The sequence below is a fragment of the Melanotaenia boesemani genome, chromosome 17 (genome assembly GCF_017639745.1).
Source record: "Melanotaenia boesemani isolate fMelBoe1 chromosome 17, fMelBoe1.pri, whole genome shotgun sequence".
In the NCBI taxonomy this organism is placed as follows: domain Eukaryota; kingdom Metazoa; phylum Chordata; class Actinopteri; order Atheriniformes; family Melanotaeniidae; genus Melanotaenia; species Melanotaenia boesemani.
Window position 1 is genome coordinate 13,365,640 of NC_055698.1, and position 24,420 is coordinate 13,390,059.

At 37.1% G+C, this 24,420-nt stretch overlaps 1 protein-coding gene across 2 annotated transcripts in view; it reads left to right on the forward strand.

Moving 5' to 3' along the window:
- vps50 (VPS50 EARP/GARPII complex subunit) overlaps positions 1–24,420 on the forward strand; it is a 96,113-nt gene that overhangs the window by 598 nt on the left and 71,095 nt on the right. For both annotated transcript variants that reach the window (XM_042012399.1, XM_042012400.1), the window contains exons 2-7: positions 79–147; positions 8,865–8,987; positions 9,889–9,960; positions 16,621–16,674; positions 23,304–23,374; positions 24,005–24,122. In XM_042012399.1, the coding sequence (XP_041868333.1) occupies positions 79–147; positions 8,865–8,987; positions 9,889–9,960; positions 16,621–16,674; positions 23,304–23,374; positions 24,005–24,122 (507 nt within the window). The remainder of the gene's footprint in view (positions 1–78; positions 148–8,864; positions 8,988–9,888; positions 9,961–16,620; positions 16,675–23,303; positions 23,375–24,004; positions 24,123–24,420) is intronic.

Consider the following 24,420-nt stretch of genomic DNA (forward strand, 5'->3'; position numbering starts at 1 on the left):
AAACTTAACAAGAAAGAATATACATTGAGAGAATAAAGGTTGACGTTTTTTTGTCGTTTAATTTGGTTACTTTGACAGGGCCTGAAGAGTCCACAGGAGAGCATGTGCGACCTTAGCCCCGTGGAGAACCTGAGGATCCCGAGCAAGGTAAGTTTCATGACAAGGCTGGCGCTGTCAGGATTGTTGTAATGGCTGATAAACTTAATTGATTAATTCGGGCTTTCTACAGGTTATATAAAAAAGCCTTGATCGAGGACTAGCCACCCTATGTTTATGGCTTAATTTTGAAAAGAGGTCTGCATAGTTCAGTGTTTGCTTTAAGAGTCATGCTATCAGAACCTAAAACTTACCTCCAATTTTTTCTCTGTAGAGAAAATATCAGCAAAATCTCTGCATTGGTGAAGGTGGTGTTGTAGCCACTGCACTGACTTGTTTATAAAATCTAATACATAACTTAAATAATTGAAAAGCACAACTTATAATCTTTTTCTTTTTTTAAGTGACATTTATAGCATAATAGCTTGGACATGATTGTTTAAGCTCATTACGATTATTTTACATAATCTTAAAGTCATCTATATCCATCTGCATAAACACAGTTTAACATGGATAATTAGCACTTGTGATAACTTTGTATAATTTACAAAGAAACTTTGCATATGTATGTGTATTATTTATGTAATAAATGGAAACTGTAGTGTAAAGTCTAAAAGACAAACAACATTTTTTAAATATGTTTAATTGCTGGGTGTCAACAAATATCTACTTCTCACTAGAGGTACAGGCCTTAATTAACAAGTTTAATGGGCACAGAAAAATATGTAAGAACACAGCTTAACTCCTCATGAATACATGAGATTTCAGTCAGAACTTTTTAGCAATTATTTTCTCTGCTTTGTCAACTTATGTTCCTATTTCTGCAAATGGGATTAGTCAAACACACCCACAGTGTTTACTAAACTGTAATGCAAAAAAACAAAACAAATACATCCCATTTATATCACTTAAACAGACTTAACATAGATCCTCATGTCAACAAGGTGAAATATGGTTTTCTGTAAAAGCATCTGGACAGTTTGGTGTGGTTTGTTTTATAAATGTTACAGTCATGCTTTCTCACAGGAAGCATTTGTCATTATCAGTGCGTACAAATTCAATTTGCTGATCGAACAGTGCTGAAGCTCTATATAATCTACAATCACTTACTTCTTGACACCTCAATGCACTGCTAACTCTTGGCTTTGCTCTGACTTTGCATTTTGGTGATGACCTTCTTATTGATGTGGCTGAGAACAATTTAGAAGGTGACCAACTCTATTTATTCACAGAGCTGGATGAAATACGCCTGGGTGATTGAACTAGACGTTTAATTTCTCTCCCTCTAAACTTGTAGCTTTTCGGTTTGCTGCCGTTTTGACTGTGACCCTAGTTTGGTTTGAACGCTCAATAAGATTTTCCTTTGCTGTGTCCTTTGCTAATTAAGCATGTGAATATTGCAATGCAGGATGAATATGACTACAGAAGACAAGCATAAAAAGGAAATCTTTTTCTGCTGAATCATTCAGGAGAGTTACGAAAGATCAAGCTGAAAAATATCTTTCGTTTGATGGTAAATAGCCTAAATAGTAATAATAATAATAATAATAATAAAAGCATGTGTTTTAAAGGCTTATATGAAACGTTTTTTTTATGACGTTTGAACTCATGGTATTTAATAATCAAAAAGAGGTCATTCTGTCATATTGGTGAATTGTTTTTGTACATAAGAAGCCACCGGTTTTCCTGTTCTACACACAATAACACAGTTCAGGTGTAGATAAGGAAAATGATCATTTATTCATCTGGTATCATCAGGGATTGAATGAAAGCAGAAGAGTGAATTTCTGGAGAAAGATTAATTTATTTTCCTAGGATGCATGTTTCTCATGGCTTAGGAATTGGTGTCAGGTGACATGGTCTAACTGGAAATGCAGTAATCAAATACCTCTTTAGTCCTTGAAGAGAAATATTAGTAAGTAGTCAGCCTTTATGCTTGTCCCAAGAGGACCTGTAGATGTTATCACACCTACTGTGTTTGGTCTGTGTGATAGGAGTCAGCGTAGGATAATAAGATAGGAAATAAGCAAGTAGTAAGTGTGGATATGAGAATTGTGTGTGTATATATATATATATATATATATATATATCGTGCTGCTCTAGATCACCTATGAATTCACTTTTCTGTGTGCAGTGTAAACACCCTTCTTTTATGTGTTCAGCTAAAGCAGAGAGGGCGATTATTTGACGCTATTATGCTTTGACTTCATTTACTTTGCTGCTTGACGTCTCCGTTTACAGGAAAATGAAACGACCCCCTTACATGGCAGGGTTTAATAAATCCATAGCCCTCTCTGTTTCTAGGTAAATAATACATTACCACTGTTATAGGGGAAGGCTGTGCAACTTAATGTACTGCAGTGAGCAGGAGAGGAACCCCAAGGTGCTTGACTGAGTGTATTATTATGGCAGTGATACTCAGGGATTAGAAGCTTTAATGCATTTCCAATCATTTTAGCCACGATTCAAATAATTTATCATCTTTCAGAAGCTGACAGCGACATCTGGCTAACTGTTAAATGGAAGACTGATGTGGGTGATGATTGATAAATTATGCTGTCAAGTCTCTATTTGGCTTGCAGTTTGATAGCATTTGAGTAATAAGCTGGGACAAGATAAAATTACATTTGTCTGCTTTGAGTTAGGGCTAGTCGCTGTTTTGTATTTTTTCGAAATACAAAATGGTTTCGTTTTTTTACTCTTTGTCTGAAGAAGCAACAAGAAAAAAAGTCACTCTTTAACATTTTATAAACTGAGACATTAATTGTTCTACAGTTAAATGAAACCCAGCATTTGTGTGTTAATAAAATACATCATAAAATTCAACTGCAAGACACAAACCAGAAGAGTTGCAGAGACAACTTCCTCATGTACCGAGATGTACCTGTTTGTCCTGTTTAGCTAGTGACAGAAGTTAAAGAACTTGAAATTTTAAAGTAGTGTTTCTAGTTTGTGGCAGGATTATTAGTTTCAAAAGTGTACAGCAGTTTGTGTGGGTAGTGTTTGAACTTCTTATGTCACTATAGTATGACACTAAGCATATTTAGTGAAGCATATTTAATGGCCAAAGCTTTTAATGTTTGCTATGTGTGCACGCAGAGGTGGACAGGAATAATCAGTGTACCACCAGAATAAAAAAAAAATGTCTTTAAAATAAAATCATGTGCTTTACTTTTTTCACCTGCTGTGTTCCTAAAATGCTAATTGGATATCATCTGAAATGACATTCAAACTTCGAGAAATGGTATTTTTATTATTTGATTCCTTCCTAATAGCCCCAAGTTGTTTTTGACAGCTTTGATGTTTTCATTTTATTTTGTAATCTCCCTTGTCTCCCTGCATTTCTAAGCTGCTTTGTGGTTTCACACTGTAAACAAACAAACAAAACAAATCCCCTGTTACTTTCCACTCGTCTCTGTTCAAAGCAGAGGTTATGTTTGAGTCAGTAAAGGATTTTCTGTGTTGTTAATGTAGGGTTCCATCTCTCTTTCTAACTCTGGTGTCAAAGATGGCTTCCATTAGTTAAATGCATTTAAATGATGAGAAAATATATACAAATGAAGATATTATTTTTAATCACAGTTTTTTTTTTTTTTTTTTAAATGACCAAACCTATTAAACATTTACCACAAAAATTAAAATAGAATAAAATTTGAATTGAAGTAAAGTAAATTAATTGATTTAATTGACATATTTGGTGGTGTGGAGGCTAGCACCGCAGCCTAACAGCAAGAACGTTGCCGGCTCGAGCCTCAACTGGTCATTGTAAGGTAAAGGTAATCCAAAAAGCTTGTATAAAGGCAACTGGATTTTCTTGGGGGGATGGCTTCTTCAGTAGTTTTGGCTTATAGTTATTTGGTACCAAGTGTAAAAGGAATGGGCCTGATTCCCCAATATATTCTTACAAATCTTCTTAAATTTGTAGTTGTAGTTGAGAATTTTTTTTACGAAAACCCTCCATTAGATTCATGAACATGTTCATTGACCGCAGAATTGTTTGTATTTTTCCTCTTAGATTGGTGAATACCAATCTCTCCTAAATTAAAAGGACGGACCCGACGGCTATACTTTGCATAGGTAAACGCCCAAAAAATGCCCATAAAAGGAGAGGAGGAGATACAAAGATTTTGGTGAATGCTACAATTTTTAAAAAATGTTCGGAAGTTGGACAAATTTTTCCGTAAGAACGGTTGGTGAATGAGGCCCATTAAGGGTCGTTAGGGTCATATAAATCAGTGTGTTTACATGCACACCAAAAATCCGATCAGTCCCTGATTTCTGGAGTTATGACATAATTTAAGTGGTCATGTAAACTGCAATATCTGATATCTTTCATCAGATAACTACCATTATCTGATTATGAGAAATCGGAATAACATACCTTTATTTCTCCCAAATACCCCGATGTCTGTATATCGGATTTATTTAGTCTTTTTACGGCCGGAAAGTAAGCGGACAGAAGCAATGCAGTTATCTGATTAGTCCCAGTTATGAGATTTTGATGGCCGTGTAAACAGGCTTACTAACTCACCTGATCATTCTGTTAGCCACTCAAGTCATTGTCACCTGTGAGTTGTTCCCCAGCATGACCAAAACTGTATCTTCTCTGTTCAAAATCTGTACATTACTATCCTCAGAGGAGTGCCCTTTATCCTTGAGAAGCAGGTGGACTACTGAATCTTGACCTGTAGACATGATCTTGTGTGTTGTGCCATGCACTATGAAGTGGTTGTTTGTGTAAAACCTTGAGCCCTTCTTGTCACCACTCAGCTTGTGATTGGGTGTTTTGTCCTTAGGGAGAAACCCACAACATTGTAGTTCTCAAAGTCAGCAAAACCTCCAGACAGAAGCTGGTTCACTCAAACACTTACAAGCTGTCATTGCTGCTTAAGATTTTGAACCCAAATAAAAATGAAAAGGCTAGTAATTTTGTCCCAGCTATATTTTATGTTAGTTATCTTTTGTTACATCTCCCTTTAAGAAACCCTTTTTTAACATTGTTGTTCACAAACCTGGGGCTTTTTCTTAGTATATTCTAATAGTTTAATTTTGAATGTCTTTCTGAAGACATTCAAAATTCTGTACTACATTTAGTGAGGAAAAATGTATATATTCTTTTTTATTGTGAGGGTATATTGCTTTGTGATTGCTTTAGATCTATAACTTAATCTGTTGAGCAGTTAAAAACACATTAAAGAAAGCTTATGCTTAAAATGGCTGGTTATTTATTTTTAATCTTACTGAATAATTTCAAAGTAACTGAGAGATTGTTGATAACGGGTGAGTAAAATGATTGTATTTAACCTTTATGTTAATTCAAAAGCAATAAATACATACAAAATGTTTGTGTGATGCAGAGACACACTGAAAAACAACTTCCTATTAAAATAAATGATAATAGTGACGTTTCTCTTGAGGTTTCTGTTTTCCTGCTTTGTTTTTTTTTCCAGGTAAAAATGACATATACAGTAAATATTTCCTACCAGTAGGGGTCACCCTTAATACACTCATCACTGATTCGTTCAAGAACTCGTTTCAACTCAAAAGAAAAAGGAAACGTTCATTTCCACAAATTAAGTGCATTGCCTGCTTAATCCTGTAGTATTATCTAAAATTATAGGATGGGCATGATGAGCTGACAACTTTAATATGTAGTATGTATTTACAGATGACAAGGACTGGGAATAAAAATGCGAGGACAGCATGTTTTCAGTCCACACAGGAAATAATGAGGGAGAATGTAGCTCACTTCGACAGGACCCAATCAAGTTTGAATTATTTATTTATTTATTTCTAGATCCACTGATGTCTAATTATACATTCAAAAGCCAGACTAAGTTCTGACTCAACCAATAAAACGACAACGTGACATCACAGATGTAGTGGGTTCATGTTTTTCTCTCATTAAGAAGCAATTCTGAATGGAAGGTGTAATAATCACGTACTCCCGAGCAAAAATTCAATATTATTATCTGATAGCTCAGCAGCTGTGAACAGTATTGGATCCTGGATCGTGCTGTTTGTTGTGATTGTGTATTCATGTCCCAAAAGACAACAGCTTTAAAACCCATTCTCAATAGCAGACAAGGATACTCAGCCAGTTAGACTTGCATGCATATTCAATGCTAATTACAACAAGGAGGTTTTTAATTTGTTCTTCTAATGAATGATTCCATAGCGGAGATGATTGTCCCTTCACATCTTTCTGTTTATCTCAAAGGATTTTCCTATTACTTATACACTCTTTTGTTTTATCTGGCACGCTGTGTTGTTAAGCACTTTTGTGTGCAGAGCTTGATTTTCCCATTTTCAATCAGCACTTGACACAAATATCCACTTTGATTCTTTTCTAAAGCTTGTTAAACGTCCTGCACTTTGGATGTAAATAGATTTCCAATTTCCACAATGAGCTGACAATTTCATTAATTTGCAGAGAGGGATGAAGGATGGTTTGTTTGTCCCTCATCCTTCAAAGTGAAATTGGATCAAAGCAGCGGTTCATGTTTTGGGTGTTTTCACTTTGGGGACAGGGGCATCTGTTTTTGTTTTGTGACAAACAGCAGCAGGGGACATAGGCAGTTATTTAACCCAACATCTCCTCTCAATGCAGTCTCTCAAATATGTTTTTAAGCTTTTCAAATCTCTGCAAGTGAATGAAAAGAGGGGGATAGTTGCATAGCAGAGGTCATTTCCCCCCCCAACTAAACTGGAGTGGCTTCACACAAGGCACGCCATTGTCTTTTTCTTTCTGCTGCACGTTTCGCTACCAGTGAGTCATCCACCACCCCTTTTTTTTTTTTCCTTCACTTTCCCTCTTATTTGAGCTTATTTACCACCCACCCTTTTGATAGTGAAGCGTGATCTCCTGCCTCTTTGCTAACTCTCCTTTCCAATCTCAAGCTCTCTCCCACACATTTCCCTTGGGGGCTCCTGCTCTCTCCTTTACCTGACTCCAACATGGATTCACACTTTGCTTGCCTTCAGTTCTGTGCACACACATGCACACGTTAAACATGTTTTGATGCTTCATTATAATCCTAGACGTTATATTTAGAATATTCAGGGGGTTTCTGTGGGTGTAATTGCATTAGATGATGCTATATTTTACAGTGAACATTAAAATGACTCGCAGCAGCATTTCCTCATAAATATCACTCATCTAGGCACACTCATCCACTGAAGAGATGGACTTAGATACTTGGGTGGCACACCTTGATGCTTCTTGCTGATGGAAAATGTTTGTGGTTAAGCAACTGTTTAACAAGGTTTTCTCAATCGTTGTTTGTTATCCTATAAAGGTGTTTTTTAAGTGAAGTATGAAAACACATATGAGTGCATAGAGTTCATTTATCCCCTAATTCCATATTGGAATCAAAGGATTATCTTCTTACTAAGCCCATGTCCTGTTTTTCATACCTTTGCACTTTAATGTGCTAATGAATCCCTGAAATGATCCTTCATTAATAAGAAGTTACACTCAGTTTTAACATAAATAAAAGGCTTCCTGTCACTGTGTGTGTAAAGTGAAGCCACCCAGCATATGAGTGGTATTCTCATGTAATTAATAATCTGTAGTGCAGTTTGTAGCAGGCGTCCTCAAAAGATGATCTAAAGCTGGCATGCTTGGATTTTTTTTTTTTTTTTAATGTGACAAATTTTTGCCAGATTCATGTAAATTCTTGGAGCTTAAATTAAATGTCTACAGATGGGTTGCCATTTTTATGTTTTGTATTAAGAAAGGGGAATTAAAATGGTAAAATCAGAAGAATATTTCTCTAATGCACAAAAAAGATTTCTACACTTGCTTTTTTTTCCCATTTCTTTAGAAGACTTGATCTTTATTCCAGGAAATGGAACCAGTTTTACCAATTATATCTAACTTGACAAGCATGAAAATTACATGACTCATCTGCTGAGCCACCGAATGGTAAACCTCAGGACTCACTACCTTTATTATCCAGGATATCCCAATTTTCTTCTATTGTATGCCCACTGCATTTGTTTTTCCCTCCTTGAGGCTTTTTCTACCAAAATTCCTTAACATTTCCTTTTCAAAAAATCTCTTCAGATTTACTGTCTTAGTGAAGAGAACAAGAAAGAAAAGAGTTTGTAGTTTCATTCTACCCCCCCCCCCCAAACATTTCTACTGACATGCGAGTGCATTGTGACTCATCAAGGGAGTCAGTAGAGAACGTGGGCTTAAAACTTCTTCATCTAAAAGAGCCGCTGCTGCAATAAGGCTTGACGGATGCACCACTTGTTAATCAATAAGACTCTGATGTTTCTTTGAAATTCTCAGAAGGGGAGTCTTACTGCTCCTTTTTTTGGGGAGGAGGAGGGGTGGGGGGTCTTCTCTCTCATGGCTGCCATTCCTCTTGACAGTTGTCCTATGAAACAAGCTGCAATCCTTCTCAGAAGCCTGCAAATAAATATTTTTTCATTTTCTTCTTTTTTCTCCCCACTCCTCACACCCACTTGTTGTCCATTTTTTCTAAGCTTTGTATTTATTCTGGAGTCTTCTCACATTGACCGTCACCCTCACTTTTGTCCACAATCTCTTCTGTATCTCTTCTTTTAAACTGCCTCTCCTTCCTTTGTTTGCAACCTTACTCTGAAATTGTCCTGTTTAACCTTTTTCTTGACTTTATTTTTGTTGTGTTGGGTATACAAAACAAGTTTTAAGTCTGGAGCTTTCACTTCTATGGAAAGGGCATCTTTTAACACTTTATGTCTTTGTGGTTGTTCGTCCTTCTCAATCTGTTTTGCAGGAGGAGTTGCGGGAGCTGAGACAGCAGCCCATCGACCCCCAGGCCGAGCAGGAAATCATCGACAGCATCGAGGAGATCTACTTCTCAAATGACTCGTTCGACATGGTGCAACATGAACTGGAGGTCAGACACTTTATAGGAATGCCAGAACCCTTGTTATCGCTCCCTCGAGCACCACTTGTATTAAAACCGCAACAAGAGACTTCTAAGTTCCCACGCTCACCCCCTCTTAAAATAATGATTCCATCAAACCCTCCACATTTCACCAACTTTGATAACAGCTGCATTGCATTTCTAATGTGAATAAATGTGGTTTATTGTGCATTGAGCCCCATCTGACTGGCAGGAATAAAGCTCTTTTTCACCTGAGCTGCTGTCTCTTACACTTCTGCTGAACCGCATGCATATCATTGAGGTCCGGATTGATGGATTGCATCCGCTCAACAGAAGAAAGGTGTGAAATCTCATTAGATTTATCTTGGTATTGCTACACCATCTGAAATGAGACTCTCAGTCAAGAGGAAAGTAATTACCTATCATCCTTTGGGCCATGGGTTTGTAATATCTTTTTTCCCTAGTAGAGTTTGTTTGCTGTTTACTGAATAACATCCTCTACCTTCCTGACTAATCTGACTTATGATCTGGCAAAGTGTGTTTACTAAGCAAACTCTTTTCATTTTTTAAAGGGTGAACGACAGCTATCTTGAGTCACACCGGTGAAACTAGCTTAAACACTTTGAAATACACAGATATTATTGAAAAAGAAGATTCTCAGGAGTGAAGATTAGCTCTTTCAAGATAAATGAAATCCTTGCTGTGATCCTTAGCACCGGAAATATGATACTGCCATAGTTCTAACATGCATAATTTTCCAAGTAAAGTCTGCGTGTAGCTGCATAGAAGTAAGAGGGTTTTAAAGTCTGCATTTCTAGATAGAAAAGTTTTTTGTACTTTGTCATGTTAAAAGATGCCGTGAAAATAATCAGTTTGCTTTTTTGTTTGTATCTGATTTGTATGATTATAGAAACTCCCGCCTGAGCTGAACCTGCAGGACCTGGAGGAGTACAGAGACAAGCTCAAGAGACAACAGGCTGCAGTAAGTATCTTCTTGTTTTTCAATGTTCTGTGGCTGTGCAAAATCTAGTATGTATTTTTGATAAAGGATGAGATATGTCAGTTTGGGACAGCCTGTAAGCAGCTGTTGTTTTTATTGTTAAAAGGATGCTGAAGGCTTCTACCATCAGATAACAGTGCTGAATGGAAATGAACCTAAAACTGGATGTTTGACCAGTTTTTTGGTTATTTAAAACTATTTGGATATACAAAACAAGTCATTTTGAATCTGAGCAAGGAAATTTTACAACAATGGTTTTCCATATCCTCAAAGGTGGAAAGGTAGAGGTCCAACATGATTCTTTTGATAAGTCTGCATCATTGTCAGTAATATTAGACTAAATTTTATCCAGGGTAATATCTATGCAGGATAAATTGGTGCATAAAAGCACAAACACAACACTACTGGACTGTTTCAGATGCTGGTTTAACTCCCCATTTGACATTTGTCTGACTCTATCCTCTTTACTTTAGGTAATCCAGTAAATGTGTTATGTTTGTGTACATGTATAAAACTAATTTTGACAACCAATGTGCAATGAAAACATTCACACCTGACAGAAGGGTGCTGGCCCTAGATCATGAATAACTGTTATTAAAAATATCTATTATATTAGAACCGGCAAGACGTAGCTGCTGAGAAACAGACAGGCACAAAGAAAAGCATATTTCTACCTGATTTGTTGGTCTGAAATTGCAAATTTTCTCTTAGAATGCATGTAAGACACATGACTTGGATAAAATGGGTGCTGTTTCCTCGAGGGCTGGTGTCCTGCAGGTTTTAGTTTCCCTGATCTAACACCTGAATAGAATCAAATGGATCCAACAGCTTCTTGTCAACTTCTTCATAATAACCTATTAATTTCAGTCAGGTGTGTTAGATCAGGGAAACAATGAAAACCTGCAGGACACCAGCCTTTGAAACGGACTTTAACACCCCTGCTTTGGAGACTCCTGAGATGAAAAATGGATCCCAATCTATGCTTGTGTTCACTTCTCCAATGGGAATAAATTGCCTCAGGACGTGCTGCTAAGTCCCCTAAAGGAGCAGATCAGTGGTGAAAATAATGTAACACATATACAGGAAATGGCCCTGAAGTTGGCTGACTCGTTCCTGATTTCAACTCGCTGTGTTGTCAGACCATACCCTCATTTCCACTTGAGTGCATGGCTTGACACAACTCAGATCTATCAGAGTTCCAGTTGTAAGTACCTCTCTAAACGTGGATTTGTATTCCCTCGGCAAAGGGATGAGATATGAGACTGTATGTCCTTAATGCAGGTGAGAATAGCTGATTGTTGAGTATCAGAAAGAGACTACGTAGTGTGGTAATTACACTATGAACTAAGCATTGTACTTGTGTGCTATGGGTTAGTGGAGAAAAAACCGATATGTAACTCCATTTTCTCAGATTCTACCTTGTGATGAGCCAAAGTATGTGGTGGGAAAAAAAAAACATGTTAGCGGTCTGTATCTGCGGTTTGTATCTGAAAACACTTAAAAAAAACTCACAATTTTGGGCCTGATTAATCCTGACATTGGAAAACTTGTATACATCTGTATACGATCATTCTCAAAACTTGCTTCTAAACCACAAGGTATGGAAGTTGACCTCTCCCAAACAAATGGTACAATATCTTTTAAATACCTACGAGGATTACGACAATTTGTTGTCCTTGTTTGGCTAGATATTTGGTGTATAGGTGGTCAAGAGTTCATCTTATACTATAAAAAAAAGATTTATACATCTGATTGGATTTCATGGGGATTATCCTCAAATGTTCTATTTAAACAGAGATGTTCTCTTTAAATATTGAATACCACAGAGATGCAAGTGTTTCATTGGAGGTGTAAAGACTGACAGCAGCCTTGATGTCCACAGAGTCACCGTGTTATAAAGGACAATGTATAGATTTTCCTCTGAGCTGAGGATGAATCAATCATGTCTCTGTCCTTACACTGAAGACCGATCGATCATCTGTTATGTCAAAGACAGTCTTTGGGTAACAATTATGTCATCAAGACTGTGAGGTTTCTAAAGACTTAAACTTCTATATAATAATGTGATCTAACGTTTGCTGTATGGATGAGGAAATAAAATGAGGCGTCAGAGGAGAGGAGATGGGGAAAGAGAGTTTATTGAAGAAAATCTATCAGCTTGCAAAATGGGTTCACAGAGTCACTTCCCATGGTTTCACACCCAGATTTTTTTTGCCTCCCTTTCTACTTTTGGAAGAGAAACACATACTTTCAGGGTTAAAATAAGCTTCCACTAAATGGATTGTATTTTCTGTATGTGCTGTAATTTTACTATCAGCTCTTGTAGAATTCTGCATTCTTGTTGGCACAAAAGTTAAAAAAAATGAACATTTAAAAATAAAAAATAACACTAATACAGTAATGTAGACCTAGTCTGGTCCAAAAGTGCAGCATGTTTCCTCAGCAAAGCCATCTCCATTTTTCTGAGGTCACTTAGGTTCTCAGAGTTTCATAGAGCTGGCTTGTCAACATATTCTATTTATAGAAGCATGTAGGAGCGCAAGCAGCTTTTTTTCTCTCTCCTCCTTCAACCCCCGCAGTCTGGTGTGTATTTTACCCACCTTTTTGACAAGCCTTTAAGCTTTTGCACACTCGTTTCCCTTCATCATTCCCTCAGTGCTGTTGCTTTTTTGCTTTTTGCCACTTCTATTCCCCATATCCCTCTTAGCCCTCTTTTTTCCCATTTGTGCCATCCTTCCTCCACTTCCTCCCTTTTGACACTTTTGGCAGTAGCCCACTGAGCTGCCTTTTTAGTAGAGGAGGATGCTCTAGACTTTATGCCCTGTGGCACAGTTAAACCTACTAGTTAGCTTAGCCCAAGAGTAAACAAGCACTCTTCGACATATCCTCTCTGTAAAAGTCTCTCGCTTCCTCTCTGTTTTTGGCTGTCAGCCTGCGGCTTCTCATTGGCCGTGGTAATTGGTCCAGTGTGCTGTCGGGCAGAAAATCTGCAGCTAAGTTTCTCAGCAAGCTTATCAATGAAAAACTTTGATTCCTGTGCTTACACGGCAGGTCCTTGACCTGTTTGTCCTTCACTATGCGTTGAGGGTTTTGGTGAAGCATTTTCGTTATGTGCAAGATTTGATTTGCTTGACTTATTCTTCCAGTTGTCCTATCAAGAAACAAAATCTGCCAATATTGTGTTGTGTTTTCCACTTTTTCTGGAAAAGTCCAATCCAATCCAGCTTAATTTATAAAGCACTTTAAAACCAGCACAGTGGTCTAAAATGCTGTACAGAAAAGCACAGAGAATAAAATCAATCAAAACAATGAAATCAAAGAAGACAAGTTAAAATCACCACTTCTAAAAACAGAAGCAAAATGTCAACATCTCAAGAGTGTGAAAAAAACCAAGGAGAACAGGTGAGTTTTAACAAGAGACTTAAAATCATGCAAGGAGGAGGCCTGTCTGATATGCAGAGGCAGGTCGTTGCGCAGTCTAGGACCAGCAACAGCAAAGGCCCGATCTCCTCTGAGCTTTATGCCATCAAGAGCAGCTGATCAACTGGTCTTAAAGAGCGTAGAGGGGCGTAAGGGAGAAGGAAAAGTTCAACCATCTTGTTGATAAATTTGACCTTTTTAGAATGATAATCAGGAGATGAAGACTGTACTTTTTTTGCCATTGAACCAAAAGTTAATTAAAAATACTTGTGTCCTTAAATGACTTCTGTTGGTGTTTGGTCCTGTAATAATGTTTTTAACTGAGTTGAAATTAAACATTAATCTGCAATCAATATTACTAATGTTTTGACTATCACTCCAGTCCCTCCAAGACGAAGTGTATGAATATGTCACATTATAAATGCACCTTATTTGACTTGGGAAAATACATTTTATTCAGTGTTGAAATAAGGTGTTAAAAAAATTGTGTTTTTCTATCTGCAAGACAGTCCTGTTGCAACAAAAGGGAACCGTTTTGATTGATTTTGCACTCTGATTATTGGTGAGTTCTAAGACTTGTCTGGCTGAAAAATCAATGTAGTGCACTGCAGATGAGATGCAGGATAAAGCTGAAATATGCTAATGGATTTGGCTTAGAGAGGCTGCTGACTTGTACTTTTCACCAGAGTTTATTTGGCATCGTGCTCAAAGGAAAAGTAAATCCTGCACACTTTTTTTTTTCTTAATCTATGAAGTTTTTTGTGAATTGTTTATGAGCTGTTGTTCATCAGACTAATGGTGATCCCCTGCAGCAGATGGAAGGAAGCTTTCAGATTCTCCCTGTAGCACTGCCCTGTGATAGCCTTTTCCTACTGGTAGCTGATGATGGCAGTCTCCTCACACTGTCACTCTATCTGCTACGTTAAGCTGTAAAGCAGCTCAACATAGACATGAGCTTGTGTGTGTGACTTTCAGTGGTACTTGAGATGAGAGTGAGAAAGATATTGCTGCACTTGTATCATATGTCCTTAAACCTTTTTTCTCTCCGCTCCAGCTGTGTGAGAGGGTGTGTGTATGGACTGGTATATTAACTATGTTGAGCAATTTCCCTGCTCTGAAGTGTCCGGTTAGAATATCTGACACACTCCTTTGAGGCTCATCTCAGGACTAATTGCCCTGCAAAGCCTCAAGGCTTTAGCAAAATATGTCAGGGTCCAGAAGATGTGGTTTGCTTGTTTGTGTTTGCCTCAATTCCCATGTGACACACCGATGGTAGAGAGGGTTCACTAATATGATGAAGCTCTCTGTAATTTCTAGCTGTTTCTTTTAACATGAACATGAATTAACTGCCATTTATGCTTTTAGCTCAAGACCCTAAAATGTTAAAATGAGGCAGAACAACTATCCATGAACATGATAAAGTGCAGATGTACACTAGTGTTCAATCCAACTTTGCATTCCTTCTTTGTCTTGGAAGGAGTGCAGGCTACATTTAGATACAGGTGATGGTAGTAATGATTATGAACATATGAAAGTTGAGTGCTAGAGATGGACACACAGATGGAGGCTTTAAAGCAGCAATTTATCTTTTAGACAACTCACATTTATGATAGATAATTTTAATTTGACATATTAGTGCTGAATTTACTGCTCAAAATACTGTTCAATGTTCTTTTTTATGGCTCTTTGCTTCATCTTTACAGCCCTTTACAGCCCTGATTAGTGCCAACACATTTAGGTAGAATTGACTTAGAAATCTGTGGTAATTCTCACTGTAAGTAGCAAATATTTTAAGCAAAGTATTAACAGAATTTATTTGTATTGAAAGTGTAAAGCCTGCTTGCTAAAATGTGCTAGATAAAACTGTGCAAGCAATCCCTGTCAGGAGTGTTTCCATTTCTCTGTAAAAGTGTGTGAGCTGGAGTGTATAGAACAATATTTGTCTCCCTTGACTTCCTCATTTGTCTCATTTCTGTCCGCCATTGCACAAAAAGAATTCCTTCATTGTGTTGTTGTGGTTATGAGTTGTCTACTCTACACTGGCAGTCACTAGTTTTGGACAATATTTGCTCCATCTGCTAAATATCACATGCGTTGCGCTTGCTTTGCAGCTCACTTGCTGCACAATTAACCTCCATTTGTGTGTCTGAGGGCAAGCTCAGAATTAATGACTTTGGCCTTGTGGCTTAGGCAGCACTGTTTGGTTGTTTACTTCTGGCTCTTTGCTGTTTGTGCTTCCAAACTTTGGTATGAAAATATAAAATCAGTGAAAAGCCAATAGGTGGCATTGTGGCTTTATTTTAGGACAGTTTTGTGAATAGTTGAGGGATTATATGCTTCCACATTGTTTTCTGTGTTTGAAAAACAAAAAACAAAACAAAACCGAAAAACACATACACTTTCTCAAATGACAGATTCTTATGGAAGAACTGTTTCATTTGAGTTGCATTTGCCATCTGTTTAGGTCCTTACTTGGCATCAATGCACATGCGGAAATGTCTTTCCTTTCCCTGACCTCATCTACTGCAAACTAGCTTTCAGTCTTCTTGCCATTTGAATAAACTCATGATTATTGTTCCAGAGAAATCCTCTTGGTTTGTGGAAATGTTGAATCTGTACACAGTATGTTGCTGTACACAGATGCAGATTAAGTAAATGGATAAGAGATGACTCGCTGAGCGGGAACAATGTTGTTGGTCATTTGATTATTTATTTATCTTTTATAATTAGCTGCCTATTCATGTCCAGCTGCTATATTTATGGTCAGACTTGTCAAGTCAAGCCTTAAGCTTTTGTTTCTTGATGTAAAAATGAGTGTTCATACTGATCTGACAGTCATGCTTTATTCCAGAGACAGGACACAAACTCTTAAAATAATTAGTTTCACTCAATGACTGAATTAACTGATGAAAACAAGACACAATGTAGAGGGTAGAGCTTTAGAAAACACAGTGGGAACAAACAGAACAGAGGCCTTTCTAAGAAAGAAGATTTACACTATTGAAGAAGATGGCTAAAGGAATTAAACTGAGAAAGAGAGACAAAAATATGTTTGGCTATTTGGTGCTTTGCTTATAGACATCAGTGATAGTTATTTCAGCTCCATTCACAAGCATCTTCAAAGTTTCTCTGGGTTGACAATAGGAGGAACATAGAAATGTATTTTTGCTCCCTTTCCTTTACTTTTATAATGTCTAATCTTTGCTCTGTCTTACTCTACAGGTATCTAAAAAGGTTGCTGATCTCATTCTAGAGAAACAGCCTGCTTATGTCAAGGTAAGCTTCCACTGTCCTCATCTTAAAAAGTAAAGCGTCTGCTGAAATTAGGTTAGGTTAGAGAAGTTAGGTTTTGCTGTTGTTTGCTTTTCCTTCTTTTCTCAACTCAAGACGTTAGGAATGAGCAATATTTTGTTAATTTTTTATGCCATAACTGGTTTTGGATGATGCGCTCCTCAGCAGGGGCAGATCTAAAAAAATATTTGGGAGGGGGGGCTTTGAACTGAGCTGTAATAAGGTGAGCGTAAATGCATTATGTGGAAGTAAATGTTTGACCATAAGGTGCTAAACATAGGTTTTTATTGTTCATTCAGAACATGTTCTCCATGTTTTTTTTTCTCAGTAGTTTGAATAATTGCATGTAATCTTTTGAAAGCTGTGGGCTGTACCCTACTTATACATACATGTATATGTATAAAATCTGTTAAATCAGGTCATCATTTTAGCAGCTTAAAGACTCACCAATGAGAATAACATACACTACTCACCAAAAGTAAGAGGTATTCAGCTTTCAAGTGACATTTACAGAAAATTTAAGAAGTCTTCTTTGACATTAAAGTTGAGTCACATAGGTTCTTCATCTCAAACTATTTACTGAACCAAAATCTAACAACAGTGGTGGGTAAATCACAAAATGAAAAACTAGTCATGTATTGGGTGTAGTCTTGGTCTGATGTCTAACTGATGTGAACAGGATGATGAAGAGGACTGTTTTAAGCTGTCATTGAACCAGAACATTTAGTGTTCCATTCATTCTTTTCTTTTCTTTTCTTCTTCTGTTGTGGCTAATGAAACATTGAACAGTTGGACATGTGCATTCAGTGGTTTAGAAAAAGTCAAATTAAGTGCACCCATAAAGGTTTTAGGTTCATTGTGACATCAGACAGAAAGCAGAATATCACTAACTTCATGTGAGTGGTGTACAGTCAGCGAGTTCTCCAACCATGGATCAGATTTGTACCAGTTTCTGCAGAAGCTCTGGCTGGTCTCTCCTTGGAAGGTCTTAGGGAAGCTCTCGTCTTTTGGTTGTGCTGACCCCTCACATTACTCTGGTGACAATCTTTTAATTATATTAGCTTTTCTACCTTAGACAAACCTAACTTCACACCTAGCAGTCTAAGTTTTGTAAGGTAGCGAAACAGTCTTTTTTGTCAACTCAAAATCTGTATCATAACTATAAGCACCTATTAGAACCATGCTGTCATTATTTCATTTATTATTATTATATGATGTAGTGGGGCTGGGCGATTAATCGATAACATCGCTGAATTGAATTTTCCATTTCTGGCGATTTATTTTTATGAAAATCAGGATTTTTTTCCATAGTTAGTTAGCAGCAGACTTAGCCCCTCCTCCGGTGTTCGTCTGACAGATTTTCAGTGAAGTGACCCTTAACTCATGCCTGGGATTTAGCTGTGCATATAACTGTAGTGAGAAATGTTGCTCTCTATGAGATGCAGAAGTCAACTTTAGCCAACAAACTCTCGTTAAGAGACAACCTTCATCAGGGGAATTATTTCTGCAGTGGATCCTGTATTAAAAGGATCCAGATGGAAAGAGATTACGGATGCAGTTGTGTTGCATATTTCTATGTAAGATATGAAGTCATTTATATGGTGGAAAAGCTATGACATTATATGCTTAATTTTAGCTGACATTCATTTATATAAATAAATAAATGTTTTTAATAAGTTTATTTATGTTTTGTAAAAAAGAAAAGAAAAAAAATCGATTAAAATCGGAAATCGGATTTGATTATAAAAAATCGGAGATTTTATCTTTAGGCCATATCGCCCAGCCCTATGATGTAGTTATGTAGTGTTACCTCTTTCCTTCTGTGCTGCTGTCTTCGGTCCTTGCAGCTCCCTCCTCGCTGCCCTTCTCTCAGTTTCAAAACTAAACTGTTTCGGGCCGCTGTCGAGTTACCTCATGCTGCATTCACTACAGTCCGACATCTGAGAATCACACTCATAAATATCAGACTTACCATAATTATTATTACTTGAATTCAATGCTACCAGCTGGGGTGGCAGCAGGGGTGGCAAGGCTTTGATTTAGGCACTGATTTGGCAACCATGGCGATAGGAAATTTGACTCTATCTGTTGATTAGAAATAAAGAGGACAATAATCTTTTGATTAATATAACAGTCCAGGCTGTGAATTAAAACTAAGTCAGTTAGATCGCTTGGTGCTTGCTTTATATTACAATGAACTGAAATTAACCTGAGCGAGCAGCAATTTCTTTTTCATTTTTACCTCCGCCATGACGGATGTTATGTTTTTGGCAGTGTTGGTTCTTTTAGCAGCATAACTCAAAACGTTATGGACGGATTTTGATTAAATTTTTAGGAAATATCTGAAATGGAATTAAGGACAAGTGATTAGATTTTGGGAGTGAGTAAGTTCTCACAGAGAACTTATGTTACATGTTTTATGTTTTATTAAAATAGTTTTCCTTTACCTTATCTATCTAGTAAAAGTCATTAAACTCATCTGATTTCTATCTGATAAGTCTGTTTATTTCTAGCTGACCACAGATGGCTTTAGGGAAATTGCAGTGAAACTGCTATTATTGAGTCATCTGAAGATCATTTTGTGGAATCAACAAATTTATTTCTTTGAATGTACCTTCAATTCTGCAAAATGAAAAAAAAAAAAACAGGGCTAATTTGCAGGTGTAACTAGTTATTTATTTATTTTTTTTCCCCATTGACTCTTCTCAGCCCACATTTTGTCAGTTTGCTCACTAATTTTCTCATCTGTTGAACATTTGTTGAAACAAGGTAACATACAGTATGTCCTTGAGGCTTTCCTTCTTCTATGTTTTGTGAACATTTTTTTCTCCCCCCGGTCTGTTTTAACCCCTCAGTTTGATGTTTTATCAAACATCTACACAGAAAATGGATCCAAGGGGCTTTATACTGCTTTCCCCTTACAGCTCCTGTGCTGGGTATAACGCATCAGTGCGCACAAAAATTGCACAGAGACATGCACTCAAGCCTCAGTGTTTGAAATGGTGAGCTGCAAAGCGTCTAATATGATTCATAGCTGTATAGAGACCCCTCTGATCCCTCTTGGTGTTCCCCCAGGGACACATGTTCTCCACTTTTGTTCAGAAGGTGTGATCCAATTTTCTCAAGTAAAAATATTACATGGATGCCAGAGCCGTTACCCTTGGTAAATGTACAGTTTATGACTAATCCTTAGTGTATACAGTATAGCAGTCAGTATATTTTGCCCTGTCATCTAAAACTTCTATTTTTTTATATTGTGCTATTAAACTATGAGATCAAGGTGTGTCCCACTTAAACTGCTTCATCAATAAAACAGACAAAGGATTCATTTGGATTAACTACCTTCTCTTGTTAAAACAGTTACCTCAGGAAAAATAGTTTTTGGTTTGCAACAATAGTCTCTCAACACCACTGCAAAATAGTGGAATCAAAGTGGTATTTAAGTAGCAACACTAATTTAATGGCAGTAACTTGTTGCCTTTGTCCTTATTCTCTTTCTCTTTTGTTACAAGATATTTGTCCAGCATTTCTGATTGTATCTCCCACTTACATGAGGATTTAAGGCTTTTTTCACAGAGGACACTTGAAATTGACAATAAATGGATGTGACAGGGTGGTTAATGCCTGTAGAGATGTGCAGGTATGAACACATCTTTCAGGTGACAGTGTGAGAATGTGGGTGGGATAAGCACATTACACTGAAAAAATCATCTGTCAGATTTTGCAGCTATGCACCCTAAATGGCATCAAATTTGCTTTCTGTTGGCCGTGATACAACAAAGTGAGTGGGGTAGAATCCAAACAGAGGCATTATTAGAATGTAAAGGCTGTGCAGGAACAAGGAGCCAGTTAATAGTGTAATGGAGGGCCACACAACAGACCTCTTATGACTAGATGACTTAAGAAGCACCCCCACCCCCCCAAAAAATAAGAATCCCATGTGACTCGCTACCTCTTCCTCCTTAACACCTACTTCCCACTCAGAGCAGTGCACAGTAACCATTTGTCTTCTTACATGAGCTAAACTGATTCAGCCGGCTGTCAGTCAGATTAAGTGTTTCTCACCGATAGCATAGACAGCTCTAAGCTGTGATGTAACAACGTAGTGGAGCCTCAGGCTAGATTTTAAACACTCATCGTGTTCAACACGCGTGTCTGTATGTGTGTGTCAGTTTCAGCCTACATGATTGAGCATTCAAGCTGTCTTTGTCTTTTCCAAGTTTCTTTGTGTACATAACAAAAGGCCTGAGTCCACCCCCCCTCCCCTCGTTATTTCACAGAGCTATTGTGTTTGCTCATCTACTGTGTGTTGGTAATAACGGTTAGTTTGGGGAAGAGACTGCAAAGCAAACTCTTGCTGTTTTGGACACAGAAAGAAGTGGTTTTCTTCATGATCAGATTTGTCTCTGAGTGTGCATCTGCTCTTACTTTAAGATGTAATTTTAACTGTTTATATAAATGAAACCGGCCTATATTAAGCATTGATATAACTGAATCATTTTAATACTGTCACTTTTTTCCCCCATGGCCTTGATGAAGGATAGTTTGGGATTTTAGCTGCAACTGACTCCTCTCTGAGTCCCAGATAAATTTGCCTCTGTCACAAAAACTAGACATAGTAGGGCTTTATAGCTACTAATGATACCGCTGCTCAACATGTGGCTTCATGTTTACAGCATGGAATTCAGTAAGCTGAATTTAGTTAAGATACTTTTTTTTTGTTAAACTTTATGAGTCTTTCCATTCAAACTTTGCAGACAAGACCATTACACTTACAGTTAGTCGACTGACAGCTTTAGCTTTTAAATCTTGTTGCATCTGTCATCTATGTCACGTGTCCTGCTAATTATGCAGTTATTTATTTGCAAACCATTCACTCCTGTCCAAGACCAATACAGAATATCCCATAAAACCATAAGTTTTTGTCTTTTCACTATATTTTTGTATGGATTCACCAAAAGGAATAATTAGAGGTGTTGGCAGGAGAACTTATGCTAGTCCTCCACTCTGTTCTTAATTATACAAGCAAATACTTTTTCACATTATTCCTTGAACTGAATGAAAGATAGTTTATAACACATCAGGAAAACAAGTTGTAAGTACATGCAGATAGAACTCTAAGTGTATCCTGCTAATATACATGTACATAACAGTTTTTGGACCTTATATGAAACTAGGTTTTCAAATTGGTGTTACACCAAGGTGATTTTGTCTCAGTCCCTTAGAATAGCTTCACATGGAACATGTCCCTTCAGGAAAAACCTGCAGATTTAATAATCCTTTGTTCCTGCAGCTGTCAGATCTTGTAATGAACACTTGTAGTTTTAGTACTGAACCATGTTCTAAGTATATTTATTTCTGTAAGGTTTTTCTCATGTTACACTATATAGTTTTTTAAGTTTTTATTGTGAGTGTGTGTGATGTTTGGTGGCAAAGAAATTTGCCCTCTAGGGGATGAATAAAGCTTATCTATTTATCTATCTATAGTGTTGTGAGGACTTATCAAGATCTTCGTCAGCACTCAAGATCATAAGGGCAGATTGGTTAGAATGGAATTGCTGATCTTGTGCCTGTGGCTAAACTGCCACTTTTTGTTGTTTTCGTTTTATTACCATAAAAAATTAATTTCCTCAGACCATATTCTGCTGGTAAAAGGTTTGCTTTATTTCAGCTAACAGTGTTCTAAAGGAACTTTTGTGAACACTGGATCTTTTTTGCAAAGGGATAATAAGATGTTGAAAAATAAGCTCAAGCATCAAGCCTCTCCAACCTCAGGCATGACATCTGGAAAACCAAGAAAATAAAAAATACTAAGAAAAAAAAGAGCAGACTTCACATTGTCTGAGGGTGTACTTGTTCTCGGCAGAGGTCACTGAGGTAGGATAATGACTGAACTCTCAGAGCGAAGAGCTCATTGATGTTTCACTAAAATGTCAAAATCTGAAGAAAGTTTTTATCTGTTTTTTTTTTATTATGATTTTTGTAAGTTGTTCTCTTGGACTGTTTTGTGCTTTGGTATCAATAATGTAAACCTTACCTTAATAGTTGTACAGAATTGCGACCACATACATGTGAACAACCTTATGTATGTATATGTATATGTATATGTATATGTATATGTATATGTATATGTATATGTATATGTATATGTACAATACAGATATTGAAGCAGATATTTTATAGATATGTTATATGTTGTAAATTTGAGCTGATATTTATCTCAGTTTAAGAGCTGGTAAGGACCAGGCTGATACATAAAGCCAATTGACAGGATGAGGGGAGGGTGTACTTATTTAGAACATGATTGTTATGTGTGTCAGAATTGCTGTTCATATATTTTAAGTACTTGCTTGAGGGGGAATTATTTCTCTATATATGTAATATTTTTGAGAATAATTTCTCACTATTCTGAGGGTAATAGCATTATTATAAATCCTTTTTCCTGACAGCACCATTTGTGAACTAACCTTAAAATAATTTTGTCTTCATGAGTAAGAAAAGTCTATAAACCCAAATTTAACTTTTTGAAAATTGATCAGTATTGTACTTTTTTCGAGTGATTCATTGTCTTATTGATCATTATCTCTATTGCTATTCATTTTCCTTAATCACAGGAACTGGAGAGAGTGACGGCATTACAGACCAACCTGCACCTGGCGGCGGTCATTTGCACTAATGCGAGAAGGTAATGGTGTTCTGTTATGTGCTATTTATTCACTAACTGAAATAGCTGCTCAAACAGCTCATTCAAACATGAACCGAATACTAAGTGCTTGTTTCATAATCGTGATAATTTCGCCTCGTACATTCTCCAACTTTTGAAGATCATAGTTTTTGGCTCAGCCAGATAGCACAGAGGAACATAACAAAAGAGAGCAGGGGGAATATTCATTCATTAAATGTCCAGCCCATCTGGCGGTCCACAGCCTTGGCATTGTAGAGCCATATAGTGTGTGCCCTTTCCAATTAGCCCTCAGGCAGCTCTCAAGCCCTGCCACGTTACCGTAGAATCAATTATTTGCCCGAACACACAATCTCAATCTTAAAGCAGCAAAATAAACTGCTATCAGTGCTGCATCTTTTGCAATAATCAGTGTCAAGATTACTTGTTTAAATTCAGCATTTATGCAGCAACTCACTATATGTTATATATAATGCTATCGAACTCAGCCACCAGATGTCTACGTATCAGCCGACTGTATTTTTCTTGGTGCAGGTTTTCATGTTGCAGTACTCTCCATGTCATATTTACAAACCAAGCATCTTACAAATGACTGAAAATAGTAAAACTGACCTGGGAACTTCCTTTGTGCAGACAACTTAGTGTTGCGAAAGAAGGGTTTACCGAGGCCAGCCTAGGTCTGTTGGCCAATCAAAGGAGAAGACACCTGCTGACAGGTCTGCTCAAGTCCCTGAGGACCATCAAGACCCTGGTAAAGTCAACATACACAGAATAGTTCAAATGTGGCATTTTTGTTTCTTTAAGCATAATTTATAGTAGCATAAATGGAGGGTACTGCCCGGAGAATTCTTTATGAACGGTCCACTTTGGTTTACAGGGGTCCCTGACTACAAATCTCCCCTTAAATCTTTTTTCTTTTTCTTTATATCCTTAAGCTAGTCCTGTATATGTTAGGATTGTTAATGTTCGTATTAGATTCAGTGAAGTTGGTAGCTGTTAATAAGTATATTAATAAACGATTTAAAACCATAATATAGATAATTAATAGT